The 13,166-nt window shown below is 43.0% G+C and overlaps 1 protein-coding gene across 1 annotated transcript; it reads left to right on the plus strand.

The window, feature by feature from the left end:
• LOC146631095 (uncharacterized) lies at positions 1-3,397 on the plus strand. The gene is made up of 6 exons (XM_085356333.1): positions 1-378; positions 502-602; positions 1,009-1,129; positions 1,825-2,372; positions 2,622-2,805; positions 3,070-3,397. Exons 1-6 carry the CDS (start codon positions 1-3, stop codon positions 3,382-3,384), a joined length of 1,647 nt encoding a protein of 548 aa, XP_085212459.1. The 3' UTR covers positions 3,385-3,397.
• The last annotated feature ends 9,769 nt before the right edge of the window (positions 3,398-13,166 follow it).

Genomic DNA, 13,166 nt, shown 5'->3' on the forward strand with positions numbered 1-13,166 from the left:
ATGACGTGCGGAGGCAGCGCGATTTTTGAGTGGAGGGCGGAAGTAAACATGGAGGACACTGTGGAGAGTCAGGAGAGCAGCTATTGTGCAACTTTAGACCCCGTTTCTCGGGAGAGATATAAACAGATAGTTAAAAAATATATCGGACGTGATCCGTATTCTTTGAAAATGTCCGAATACACCACAGAAGTAAAGGATTTGCCTACTATCGAGGCTGTGGATATCACCAACTACTTGGTCCTCCAGACTTCTTACTACACTAGGCAGCAAATGAAAGCTTTCAAGAGTCTGGAGGCGTACAATTTTTTTGTCAGCGGGTGGGTCCACAACCTTGGAACAAAACGTCTCCGTGATGGATACAGTTTGGTGTTTGCAAGGGTGAGTGTTTGTTCTTATATTGCTTTATCTTAAACACGCTAACAGTTAGCGGTAGCGGCTTTAACGTCAACAAACATGCCACATCCTTAGGACTTCGTTAGAGTGACAGTTGTTTGTTTCAAGGTAAACCATTCTCAGCGGTCTAACGAGACACCTCTGAAGACTTGGGTAATTGCAAAGGAGGATGGAGAAGTGATTGCAGCTCATTGCAATTGTATGGCAGGGTTAGTAGCCTAATTAAGTAGGATGTTATTGCAATGAGAACACACACACACACACACACACACACATATACGCATAGGGCACTGCTAGCATTTTGCAGGTGTACTTCAGTAGTAGTGGGGAGAGAGTGTTTTCTTTTAGCTAAGAATTCATCAGCTAAGAATTTGTGTGATTGCCTTAGATCCCTCATGACACTCAGATGCATTTTTCAGATAGAGGGTAGAACTATTCAGTCATGTCATCACCTAGATAATGATTTCTCTATAGGCTGTTGAGAAAGAGTTAATGAATAAACATGTTACTTCAAATAAAGTGCCATTGCACATTAGTATTAGTAAGCTATGCATCATCAAAATGTACTGTAAATATTGCATTTCATGTTAAAAAGATTATGTGCTCTATTTCCAGACTATCAGAATCATGCTCGCACGTTGGAGCTGTTCTTTTTGCAGTTGAAGCTGGGGTGAAAATGAGAGCGACATGCACATCAGAGCAGTGCAAGTGGCTGATGCCATCTCATGTTAAAAAGGTAAGCCAAAAAGCAAAATGTAGGATAAAGAATGTTATATTGGGACTTCATGTGACAGTAGGATAAAATATCTTCCCCTATACTGCTACCTTGTCGTGGTGGGGAAGCTTGAGTGCCTCAATGACCCTGTAGGCTATACCGGCGGGGGCTTCAAGCTCCTGGTAGATCTAATCAAGCCGGGCAGGTTGCAGGTGAGGGGTCAGACAAAAGGCAGTACTTTAATAAATGAAGAGTTCTATTCCAAAACGCTATAACAGCATTTAAAAGCCATTTCCTTTTTCATGACTAACATAACCATGACTGCAGAACCGTATACTGTATATCACACCCTTCTCATGCATGCCTCAACACCCTAGCACTTGTTTTCTGCGCACACACACACCTGACTGCAGCACTTTATATATTCACATTTCTCATGCATTCCTCAATACTCACAACTCCTCACACCACATTTTCATCAACATGGAACTGCTTACTTTCCACTCCTTTTATACCCAGCACATGGCACCTCCATCCCCACCCAACATACACACACACACTTCACTGCCAACCAACCATTATCCCCAGCCAAAAACACACATACTCACTCCACTGCCATCACTGTTCAATTTCGAATATTTTTGGAAACGAATATATAGCGTTTTGGAAAAGAGCTTTTTAAATTTTAATGATCTTCTTTGGCTTAATTTTTCCAGATTCCTGCTTGCCCAGTAACTCTGATTGACTTCTCTTCAGCAAAGTCAAAAAAACGAAAGCTTGAGTGTTCCATTGATGGCTGCACAAGTACACAAAAGGTTGGGAAATCACTTCCATGCCCAAGAGTGCAGAGAGATTCAGAGACATACTGTAGGTTTTTTGAGAGTTTAAGCAAAAACTGTCCAAGGAGTGCAGCACTGATGTCTAGGGAACCTTACCACAAAGAATTTGTCCCCCAGTCTAGCATGCTTCCTAAAACTGTGCCTGAGTACAGAACACCAGAGACACTGCAGCTCCCCCCCAAAGACCTTGAAGAGCTATGCCTGGACTTCCAGCTTGAAGAGCTCACCCTGTCCCAAGTCCAGGCTGTAGAGAGGGCGACTCGAAGTCAGAGTGCAAGCAGTATTTGGTTTAGGCAAAGAGCTGGACGCGTAACTGCCTCTAAGCTGAAACAAGTTCTTAAGACCAACCCCCAGCAACCATCAAAGAGCTTGATCAAGGCCATATGCTATCCAGAGGCATATAGGTTCACCACAGCTGCTACAAGGTATTTAGGGTTTGATGTAGGGTAAGGCAGAGTTAAGATTTGGGGTATGAAACTGTCCATAACTGTAACTAAAAAAGTGTTATGAAGATGGAGGTTAGTTATAGGCTTATACGGCTAGGGTTATACAGGGTAAGAACTAAGTATAGTTTAGGGTAATGGCATATTGTATAATACATCACTTTACTGTTTTACACATCCAATACTAAGTAATAATTTCCTTTTCATGTTTGGCATGTGTACTGTTTATAGTTATGGATGCAAACATGAAGCACAAGCCAGAGGAGCATATGAGAAGCTTATGAGCCAGGAGCATGCAGGCTTCTCATGTATGGACAGCGGTCTCTGGCTGAACCCCAAGTGGCCATACATGGGGTCCTCCCCTGATGGGATAGTCACTTGTGACTGTCATGGAACTGGCATCTGCGAGATTAAGGTATTGACTCTGTTGTAGTCAAGGCCATAGGTGTGACATCTTTCCATAAGAATCAGTGAACTGAGTAAAAATGCAGGAAATACCTTTTCTAATTTCTAATCTATTGTTCAATTAAGATAAGATGAGGCTTTATTGTCTGTGTCAAATAGACATTTGTTTTGGGCAATGAGAGATTATGATAACACAGACCACACCCATCATCTTTGCTTCTTCACTGTTTCATCAGATAAATCTTGATTGTTGTTCTCATCACTGTGATTTTAGTGCCCACACTCTCAGAAAGATGCGGTCAACCTGCGCATGCGTGCTGGGGAGAAGGGCTTCTGCCTCATCAGTGACGGGGATAATGTCACACTGGACCCAACTCATGACTACTATTACCAAATTCAGGCACAGCTTCACATTGCAAATGCAGAGTACTGTGACTTTGTTGTGTGGAACCGCAATGACATATTTGTTGAAAGGATTTTGCCTGACCTTGAGTTTTGGGATGATGCGATTCCTAAAGTTGAGTGTTTTTTTAGAAACAGTATACTCCCAGAAATACTGGGACAGCAAGTTACAAACATACATGTGTAATGTGATAAAAGGACGACAACATAATGACATTTTGAATATTGTTATGACCTGATGGTAGTCATTATGAGTTCTGGCTATTGTATTTGCTCTGACGTAGCATTAGAGCACAAATTGTCATTTAATTTTATTGTACATTTAATTGTGTCATTTAAGTGTTGTGTAACACTACACAATGATTAAATGCTATTGAGGCAGCATAATAATACATTGGTGGTTTATTTACAAGATTAGACTTTTAAACAAATAAACAAAATAGATTGCAATCCATCTCACAGTATAATACTGTACAAACTGCCAGCACAATATGACAGTTGGAGAAAAATATTTCATTTGAAAACATTTACAAACTAATCAGGAGTCAGGACTTAGGTACTACTATTACTCTACCCTGTTCTACTTATCACCAGAGCCAAGCAGCAGATACTGGACACTACTCTTCCTCTCCACCCCCTTCTGTGAGCCGTGACAGTGACAAGACATTTAATTTTTTTTAACTGATTGATTACCACCCACCCCCCTTACTCCAGTGGGACAACAGACTCGGAGAGATTTGATAAGGCACAACAAATTACCCCAATCTTGTCGATCAATGCATGTGTCTCACCTGGCTTTGTGGACATGTTCTCTATTGGCATAGCCCTGCTCTGCAGAATTTGATATTTCCTCCTGACTAAACCTATGACTCGCTCAACATGGATACGCAAATTGGCTATTTTCCTTGTCTCTGCCACTTCATAGGCTGACAGCTGTTTTCTCCCTTTAGTGAATGCCGGTGTCTGTAGTGAAGCACAGTAAAACCCCACATTATCGCCAATATTGAACCCACGATCTGCAAGGACAATATCTCCAGGTAACAAGTTCTTTAGGAGGCCACTCTCTATTGTGATCTGCTTATCGCTAACTCTCCCTCCCCAGGCAGAAGATATGTAAGTGACGTAGCCTTGGGGGGCAACACCAATCAAAAATTTTACAGTGTGATGGTGCTTGTAGTTGGACCAAGTTTGAGCTTGTGCAAGAAGATTAGATGGTCTCTCAATAAAGACTTCAAAGCAATCAACAATCACAGCCACTTTACATCCAAATGCCTGTCTGAAACTCAGTGGCATCGTAGCTTGAAGAACATGTCGCTCTGGCCACTCAATTAGGAACTCTAACCTTTTATGAAGTATGTCAATTACTTTATGCCAAACTCTAGAAGCAGTGGACAGAGAAATATTGAACCTGAAAGCTAAATCTTTCAGGGGCAGATTTAGTCTCAGCCTCAGCAAAACTAGTATGAATTGTTCAAATTTGGACAACAAAGACATAGGTCCCGAGGTGATATAGGGCTCGCACAGTTCAAAAATCTGAATTAAAACTAAGAAGTTGGGGAGCCCTGTGTAGAACTTTGTGTGTCCAGAGCCTTGCTCCGAAGATCAACCAGCTCTGCTGTGTTCTGTCTCAAAACATCCTCCATCTTCTCGATGTCATCCATCGTCAGCTCTGTCTGGCATCCAGCATCCGCACAGCCTGCAATATAACAGTGGGGGAGCATAATCAGCATAATAGAGGCAACCTCAATTTTTACTCATTTTCACTGTAGGAGTTTTTTAGTGGGCTATTACAATCTGGTGTAATGTGTTTAATTCACTATGTTAATTTAATGTAATTATTTTTTTTAATCAACAAAAAAACATGTTGCGTCTAAACAAAAAATATATTTATATGTTTCTCACCACAGAAACCTTACATTACGGATATCTTTACTTATCTTTGAAAGGAGACTGTCTGGAATCTGGCAATATAAGAACCATAGCAGTGTACAAAAACCTGTGGTGTGTGCCTGACGGTAATAAGTGCCACTTTTTCTTTTTTTCTGAATAAAATGGTATGGATTTACTCTGTGATTAAAAAATCACAAACATGTAATATGTAACTTGGACCATAATCATTACAGATAATGGCATCTTTTTCTCTTTGACATGATTCTTGTTTGTTTTACATCTCAGCACAATATCTTACCTGGATAAGTGAATGTCTCATTCACACTGAAGTCTTCTGGTTGTGGATTCTCAGCTGGAAGCTGCAGTTCGGGGTTCTCCACTGTCACTAGGCTCAAATCCGGGCTCTCAGCCGTCTGTTGCATATCCAAAATCGCCTCTGCACATCGATGCTGTTCTGCCTTAAGCTTCATTCTTTTCTCTCGTTTGAGAACTGATTCCGATCTGGGTTTTCGTTCGTAGCCGAGATTGACCGTCGGAGCCCAGTCCTCCGACTCTTCGTCATCCAAAGCACTTGGGCAGCCTATAGTCCCAATCAAGTCAATATTAGACTACTAACTTAAAAGCACTAAGTAAACGAGAATTTAACGACAACCTAATGCTAATAAGTTCGTTTGCAAACATAACATTACCTCTGACGAAGTGGTCGCTGCAGACACGGGCATTGGCAGACTCTGCTCCTACCGACTGTAAACGTAAATTTAAAATCCATTTTTTCCTACGTTTTTCGGTTAGAATTTTCCATTTTTCTCCTCTTCGTTGGGCTATTTTTGGTACCCTAAAATACCGTTTATCAGTTTCTCTGGTCGACCTACTGGAGCATCCGTAAACACAACAGGACATAGGCATTTTGCGTACTGTCTGTCTGTGATTTTGCGCTTATCTTTTTCACTTCCGACCGCCAGTCAAATTTCGCGCTTTACGTCGACGTCACGTCTACGTCAAATGAAACCTAGCTATTCCCAGCCCCTCTCCTGCTTTGTGACCAATGAGCTGACAGCACACTTATGACAATTCGAGTATGACAATTCAGATTATCTCATTGGTCGAGGAAAGGTCGCTTGCGGAGAAAATACCGGAAGACAACAGATGACCACAACAACAAGCATGGCCAACAGGGAAACAAACGCCGACACTGCGGTGCACGTCTCGGATGACAGTACACCTAAAGCTGGGCAGACACTGCGATTTTTTTCAGTCACGTTATTCAGCTCTTGCTCAAACTGCACGATTGACTCGCAGGGATTAGAAGTTTGCAGGTCACGATGCAGGTCTCACACTATACGGCCCGATGCTCTGATGCGACCTGAGTGCTCACACTGTGCCAACATAACATGAAGGTTATAACAGAAAATCTGTCGCTCGCTCTCTCTGTCTTTCACTCACACAGACACACCACCATCAACTTTGCTAAATTGCTAATGAAAAACATGATCAGGCAGCTGTGATTGAGCAGCAGTGTAAATCCAACTATTTTCACGGTTGTTGTGGTCGTGATAATTTTGTGATGCCACATCGAAAAGGCTCGGATGAGCTTTCCAAAGTTCTACAAGTGCCTCCATCACTTGTGTCCAGATCACACGCTGCACAGCCGTGCTGCGCCGTCTTTTTCACCGATGTTTACGTGTTTGCGCATGAGCAGTGTGAGCGGCTGTGGTGACACCCTCACGAGCGATTGATGATCGGGAGCTGGTCGTGAGGTGTTAATCGCTTCTCGTTACCCCACGTATACTACACGATGCACGATGAAGGCCAAAATCGGGCCGATCACCAAATCGGTCGCACGACTCAAAAATCGGCTCAAAATGGGCCAAAAATCGCACAGTGTAAGCCCAGCGTTAGAGCAGCAATGTTTGTTCCCCTCAGAGAAAGAAAAGAAAAAAGGCTGCAAAAGTACAGGGAGGACTGGGAAAAGGAAAACACCTGGGCCCTGTTTCAGGAAGCCGGTTTAGTGGAAAAACTGAGTAAGTATACCCTGAGTTAACGAAAACTCTGGGTTTTCGGTTTCACAAAGCGAGTTCAGCTGCAGCCTGAGTGAGTCACTATGACGACACACTCCGTGAAGCTAACCTGCCCCCTAGCAGGTTTACTACAACTAACCCTGACTGTCTCCGCCCCTTTGTCGGAAACCTGACTGTAGGAAGTGTCGGACATGGCGTGCCACTTCCTTGAAGAGCCAGTAGATCGTGAAGCCCAAATTCTCCGCAGAGCTCTCCGCCGGGAGAGAGTGATCAGAGCGCGTTTGGACATTTTATCATTTCCTGATGATTTTCTGTGCGAACGTTACCGTTTCTCAGCACAATCTATAATTTATTTGGATAACATCCTCAGGCCATATATTACGCATGTGACACATCGCGGACATGCTCTCAGTTCATTGCATATTATTTGTATTGCACTTCGGTTTCTTGCAAACGGGAGCTTTCTGTATAATATTGGTGACGCTGAGCACGTTTCCAAGGCTACCGTCTGTCGGGCAGTCAGGAATGTTACAGTTGCACTGAAACGTCTCCTGTACTCGTCTGTGGTGTTCCCCGGTCACAGACCCACAAGATTTATCAAAGAGGGATGCCACAAAATTGCAGGTATCAGGATGAACAAAACTTAATTTATGATGTGGTGATACTTGGACTACTACTTAAATTGCACATTTATTTTCAGGGTTCCCAGGCGTGATTGGCTGTACAGATGGCACTCACATTCCAATCATTGCTCCTTCAGTAAATGAAGGAGACTATGTGAACAGGAAGTCTTTCCACAGCATTAATGTACAGGTACATAGTTCCCTGTAGCATGTCAAACTAACAAATTATTTCATTATAGTAATGGATGCTAATTTGTGTTCTCTGCACTGTGAAGATCATATGTGATGCTGCCAACATTATCACAAATGTGGAAGCCAAGTGGCCAGGCTCTGTCCATGACTCACAAATATTCCGTGAATGTACACTGAGCACAAAATTTGGACATGGTGAGTTGAGAATACTTTAAAATATATAAAGACCAATTGCTTCAGGGACATTTGAACTGAAGTGTACCCTTCTGTCTTAGGAGAGTTCACTGGCTACTTGCTTGGTGATAGGGGGTATCCATGTTTACCCTATTTGCTTACCCCTTACCCTGACCCTGAACCGGGCCCACAGCAGCGATATAATCTGGCTAATTGCAGGACAAGAGCCAGAATTGAAATGACTATCGGAATGCTTAAGGCCCGGTTCCAGTGCCTGCAAAGACTCAGGGTCACCCCAGAAAGGGCATGTGACATTATTGTGGCATGTGTGATTCTTCACAACATTGCCACAATTAGAGGAGAACACTGTCCTTCTGAACCAAACATCAGCAGTGATCCAAACCATGAACATCCTGACCCTCCCACGGACATACAAGATGGAAGAGCAGTCAGAGACACCATATGTCACAATCATTTCTTTTGACCCATCACCTCAACATGTTGAAAGAAGAATAAACAGATTTTTTGTTCAACTGGCTTTATTGGTCGCCTGTATTTCCTGTACACAAAGTATTAAAAGATGTAAACCTCATAAAGTGTCTCTGTTGCTTCCTCCTCTGTAACAGCTGTCAATGTTTCTTCATTATTTTCCTGTAGTAAAGAAATAGACAACATTGCTGTTCTACTGTAAACTCATATAATCTGTGGAGTATTACTCACAACTGCATGTTGGTCTGGCTCAACAGGAGGCTGCACCAGATGCAGTACACCATCACCATCAACTGATAGAATATGAGGTTTATACAGGTCACTTATAACTTACAAGGGACCAAATGGCAATTAACAAACATACCAAGCACCTTACACTTCATTGTCATTATGCTCTCAAAGACAACCAAGACTGAGGGAAGGCAAAATCAGTAGGAAAATAACTTCACTACAAAATAATTCATTATGGTAAAGAGTTTATCAAATGAATGTGTCGCACTGCAAAGGTGACTGTGAAGAAAGGATGTATGCACATCATGTATTATTTTGAATTTACCCCTTATGTAGGCACTTGTGTCTTGCGGGGTTATTGCCTCAGAGGATGTCCCCGCAGAGATGCCTTCGGCCACAGGGCGCCCACTGTTTTGGCTGAGGGCCAACTGCTCAGCCTCTGTGAGTGGTGGTGGTGGAGGACCCCCACCTGTTTTTCGGGCCTCCACTTTTTTTCTGTTGGCTATAACGGGCCACATTTGAGCATACAGAGTAAGCAAATATGTACTTGTAATGTGCTCAGATAATTTCAATAAGTGCTTACAGAAAGAAAATTAATGTAGCCTCTAACTGCAATTGATTTACATGGGACAAACAGACCAAGCACTATGGCTCATAATACAATTACACCTTACCTGTTTGGACTATATTTTTATATTTCATTTTTACTTGCTGCCAGGCACGTTTGGGGCCTGTTGGGTTGCACCTGCGCTCACATCACATCACAAAATAAAATGTATAAAATAACAAATAAAATAACATATGATAAAATAACGTGTTAAATGGGTGGAAATCCCTCGATCAATGTTTAAATTAACACTCACGCATTGACTCTGTCGGCTATGTTTTGCCATGCATGCTTTTGCAGCTGTGGCTGTGTTACTTTTTTCCGCGGAATTTGCATGTTATCGGCATATGCTGCCATCAGAATTTCGGCCTCAAGCGCTGTGAAATACATTGACCGCGCCTTCTTTCCCTCCGTCTCCATGGTGACTCGCTTAATCTGTGCTCCGCTTATCAGGGCTTTATGTATCCTCGTCCGCGCGCTTCACTTGGGGTTAAAGCAACTCCGCGTTGACTGAACTAATTGTTATCAGCCTTTCTGAAACGGAATATTCCGAGTTGGACAGTTCGGGGTTACTCAACCGTGAGTGTCGTTTTTCACTCTGAGTTTTCCAAACCGGCTTCCTGAAACAGGGCCCTGGCTGGGAAAGTGCACGATAACACCTATAAAGCGCACTGCACTGTGTGCCGGCGCACTTTTTCCATAGGCATGCTTCTAGTGGTGGGCACAAGAAGAACATGAGGGGCGTGAAAGCTCGGGGAACCCTTAACCAATTTTTTGTCCACCAGGCCACGGCAGAAGCAGATATGGTATGTAAACACTGGTTTGTTGTTTAAACCCTCTGGTTAAGGTTAATATGGGCATGTGCGGTGAATATCAGCGCTATGTGGCCAGAAGTGTGATAATATCATTTATTTTGTGTAATAAACAACTGCAAGGATGGATGATTACAACAAATAGATGAATAATACATAAAAGTAATACATAGATGAATAATGATGATGAGTTAAGGTGCGTAATCATGGGAACAAGCGGGTTTACAAACAGGAGCAGCTGATTAGCATTAGAAAAGCTGAAATAATACCTCAACTGAAGCCAATTGTACTAAATGCACTATATGTGCACTGTTACAAGAATATTTTTCGTTCTATTGCTTTCTATTAATTTATATAATTTTAAGTTAAGCAGGACAGAGTTCTTTTAAAGAAAGATTTACTTATATTCTCAAAAGTTAAGCATGACAGGCTTCTGTTTAAGAAAGAGACCTGTTTTACTGTGTTAATGTTGTCATTTTGAGCTAAAAATAAATGGCTAAATGATCATTTGTTTCCCATATGGTCATATCACAAAGAATATGCATCTGCTTAAATCAAATTCAAGTCAAATGGTTAAAAAATAATTTCACACACACAAAAAAAGAGCTACCACACTGGGAAGGGTGAAGACAACTGGGTTGCCCGGCCCTGGCCACGAGGTGTCCCTTATTTATTTTTCAGGGAGTTGGCAACCCTAGTCATGATGGGTAACCACGGGACAACAAACCCAGGAACACACAGGACTTAAATACAAAGAGTGATAATGAGGGAATCAGACACAGGAGGGGAGCACTGCAGGGAGCAATCGTACATCACAAGGAGTGGAGGAAGCAAAACTGAAAACATTAACAAAGGACGCAAGACTATCAACGTGAAAGGCACGGAGATGCGGACTTGACAGGGACACACGTCTGATGGGAGACAGAGCAAACATGGAGAACAGGGAGACTTCACTGTCTATGGAGAGAAGAGGAGATGAATAAACACATAGACAAGGGTGACTCGACATGAAACGAGGAACACAGGAACGGCACAGAGAAAACACGGAGACAGACTATACACAGCCTAAGATAAACACTGAGGGAGGGAGAACTACAGTCAATAAGAGCCTAAGACATAAAAGAGAGTCAAAACTGTGAATAACACTCAAAGAATATTGTAACCCAACCAGTGCAACCAGTGCAGGGGCAGAGTCCCTACAGCCCGGACTCTGCGTTGTGTAATTTTGTGTTGGATTGGGGTGTACAGAGTAGGGGTGGGTTTTGATTATCGATTTATCGATTAAAATCGATTCTAGCTTGGATAACGTGATATCATTCATTAAAATCCTGAATTGATTTTTTAAATATAAAATTACTTTGCCCGAAACACCAGAATATCAGGTTAAACCTCACAAAATTTCAACAACCACCAAACAGCTAAAACAGTAAACGAGAGCATCAAAACAAAACGCATGTTAGCTTGAAAAGTTAACAAATTGACAACAGCTTAAGGAAAACAAGTATTAACTGTAATAAAATGGTAAAACATAATAATAACTCTTTTTTGCACGCACGAGATCGGGGTCGGATCAAATAATAGGCGTGCACTATTAACACCGAAAACATGGTCGGTTTTGAGTTTTGCGCATGCGCAGTAACAACAAGTAGGACAGCTTGATAGGTAGGATGTTTTGTCAGAATACCTGCAATGTAGCATCATGATGCTAACGGAGTTCTGGCTAAAACCACTAACTCTGGATACGAGCGTCACACTGCAACTGCTGCGGGCGGACGGGACGAGAGAGGAAAACCAACACTAATAAGAGGAAGGGGGGGAGGGGATGACAGATGGTGTAACCCTGGACACATCACTGTGAAAGAAATACTGTGTAGCAGAAACATTGAGCTGTTAGCCATTAGCATGCCTCCGTACTACCTCCCCAGGGATGTTATCACGATAACAGAGTATGTCCTCCCCTTGGCCAACGTGGATGCAGCCTGTGACTCTCTCCACTCTGTGGTCAGCAGACTGCAAATGCAATCTCTGAGAGCCCTTCTTCTAATATCAGGGGACTTTAATCATGTCTCACTGGACTTGGACATTGGACATGCCCAACCAGAGACAATAAAACACTAGACTTACTGTAGGCCAATGCAGAAGGGCATAAAGTTCATCTCTCCCTCCCCTGAGCTGCAGAGATGGTCAGAGGAGAGCGAGCAGGCTCTTAAGGACTGTTTTGAGTCTACTATGTGGGAGGTGATCTGTGACGACCACAGTGAGGACACTGACAGCCTTGTGACATGCATTACGGACTATATTAACTTCTGTGTGGATAACACTGCACCCACCAGGATTGTGCGGTGTTTCTCCAACAACAAGCCTTGGATTACCCCAGAAATTAAAGCCCTCCTCAAGCAGATGAGGAGATCCTTCAAATCTAGAGACAAGAAGGAGTTGAAAAGGGTGCAGAGAGAGCTGAGAGGACTGATAAGGAATGGGTAGGACAGCTACAGGCAGAAGACTGAGAACCAGCTTCAGCAAAACAACAAAGTCTAGAGAGGCCTTAGAACCATCTCAAGCCACAAAGATCAGAACCCTCTGCCCGTGGGGGATGTGAGGTGGGCAAATGAACTGAATCAGTTCTTTAATAACAGGTTTGATTCATCCATGAGGCAGTCTTCAACATCGGCTGCAGACTCACACACCCCCACTGCTGCTGTTCCACCCCTGACACCTCAGACACTTCACACCTCCTCTACTCACCCTGCTCACTACTCCCCACCCCCAACAACAGTTCCAATACACATTCAACACAAGGCTTCAGCCTGTCTCTCTCAAACACCCAGGTTAGGAGGGAAATGAGAATTAAAGCCAAGAAGGCAGCGGGTCCAGATGGCATCAGCTCAGGTCGTCAGGTCCTGCGGAGACAAACTGTGTGGGGTGATGGAGCA

This window comes from Diplotaxodon limnothrissa, linkage group LG6 (assembly GCF_057381915.1).
Source record: "Diplotaxodon limnothrissa isolate DT_005_m linkage group LG6, D_limnothrissa_male_GT1.1, whole genome shotgun sequence".
NCBI classification, from domain to species: Eukaryota; Metazoa; Chordata; class Actinopteri; order Cichliformes; family Cichlidae; genus Diplotaxodon; species Diplotaxodon limnothrissa.